The sequence below is a fragment of the Morone saxatilis genome, unplaced genomic scaffold (genome assembly GCF_004916995.1).
Source record: "Morone saxatilis isolate NCDOM2014 unplaced genomic scaffold, NCSU_SB_2.0 Contig22, whole genome shotgun sequence".
Lineage (NCBI taxonomy): Eukaryota > Metazoa > Chordata > Actinopteri > Moronidae > Morone > Morone saxatilis.
Genome location: NW_023339785.1, coordinates 4,962,695 through 4,964,457, shown reverse-complemented (window position 1 = coordinate 4,964,457; position 1,763 = coordinate 4,962,695). Strand labels below are relative to the sequence as shown.

Sequence of the window (1,763 nt, the reverse complement as noted above, 5' to 3'; positions counted from 1 at the left end):
GAGAACAAGTTTAAATTTGCTTAAACGGAAATAGTACAGCCCTTAAGTAAATGTACTGAGTGACATTGTACCACTGATAGTACGCAGTGTAGTGAATCCACAATACTACCACTACAGGCACTGCCCAGGGTTTCAATAGAATTCTTTAACGCACATGGAAACATTTCTTACAATTTGACATTAAATGTTGTTTGTATCCATTTAAATACAATACTGACTGTAAGAAACTGTGTAAAAGTAACACCAGACACATCAACTATGATGAAATATTTATTTTCTTACATTGTAGAAAAAGCTGTGCAAAGATACAGTATGTTAAAGTATTGTACACACTAAACAAATCTGCTAAGTCCCCAAAAATCTACAGTATAAACTGTTCTGAATCCAAAATGAATCTTAAAAAAAGGTCCCAGAACAACAGGCTCAGTAAAGGTTGGTCTTCTTCATGATCCTCAAGAACTCCAGCTCGCTGACCTCGCCGTCCCCGTCTCGGTCTGCCTCGTCAATCATTTCCTGAAAGGATAAGAAACAAGTTCTACTTCGGTGTGAGATCGAAAAAGGTACGAGTGAATTCAGCACTGAAAGCTGTGCTTCATACATCACATGTGTCAGACTTGGGAAAAACCCTCACTCTCACTTGGAGTGACAACAGGACATATCAGTGCCCAAGTTCCTCAGAAGTGACCAGCCTAAAGCGGCAATGTAGTGGCTGTTTCAACATGTTAACATAACAAAGAGGAACAAACTAGGAGATGAGAGTAGAGAAACGAGTGTATGGTTTCATAGTGTCACACAGTCGTACATAATGTGCCTGCAGCAGCCACTTCTGAGTGATCAACATTTGTTTGGTTTTAACTTAAAAATACATTGTGCAAACTGTTGACCAAAGCCAGCGGACGGGAAAGTGTGTTTCTAAATATACTGCGCCATATTCCATATAAAGTGCACATTTAACATGCACAGATACATAGTGCACGCACTCGTGCAAGTATCGGAAAACCAGTATATTACTGAAACTACTCTCAATCATCAAAACACGACAGTAGTTTGTGTGAGGAAAATAAATCTTTCCAGTATGATTTTTAAAAACAACAAAACAAACATCTGCCACGGGTTAAGAATGTATTTGTGGCAGTCAGTCTCGAGGCTGTTAGGGGAATGGGGGGGGGGTACTACGCAGCCATCAGCAGACAGTATGAGCGAGATCACAAAACAGAAACTATAAACAATCTCAACGAGGTTACAGGTTCCATTTCTATAATAAACCTCAAAATAAAAAGTTCTGCAAAACAACAATTGATTCACAAGCTTGTAGATGGATTTCTGGACAATCCACAAATGTCTTCCTGTCACTTAAAAGAAGCATTTAAAAGCTTTTCTTTCTTCTTTCTTCTCAAAACTACTTGTTCAACATCCACATTATCTAGTTCCATGCACACGTCACAAAAGTAATGTCTCATTAGGTAATACAGGTAAATTGCCTCCAGGCTGTTATTTAATGTTTTTTCTCTTTACAAAATAAAACCCTTCTCATCTTTTCCTGGTCTTGTTGCCATCTTCCTTTTGTCTTTTGCACAGATTCCATTAATAAGTTACTATTATCGGTATTTTGTCAAGCGGCAGACGGCGACGGTGAATGTGAGTGAAGCCGAGGAAAAACGCCAACAGCAAAGTCAGTCTGGTAGTAAATGTAACGTGTCGTTTACACTCTGAATAAAGGCTGCAGTTTTTAAGACCAACGCTCCTAAATGTCAAGGTCACTG

General features: G+C 38.9%; 1 protein-coding gene across 1 annotated transcript in view; it reads right to left on the bottom strand.

The window, feature by feature from the left end:
• Window positions 1-257: 257 nt before the first annotated feature.
• The window catches only part of cetn4 (centrin 4), a 3,919-nt gene continuing 2,413 nt past the window's right edge, over window positions 258-1,763 (bottom strand). The window contains exon 5 of the mRNA XM_035669590.1: window positions 258-513. Within this exon, the coding sequence (XP_035525483.1) occupies window positions 424-513 (90 nt within the window). The 3' untranslated portion in view covers window positions 258-423. The remainder of the gene's footprint in view (window positions 514-1,763) is intronic.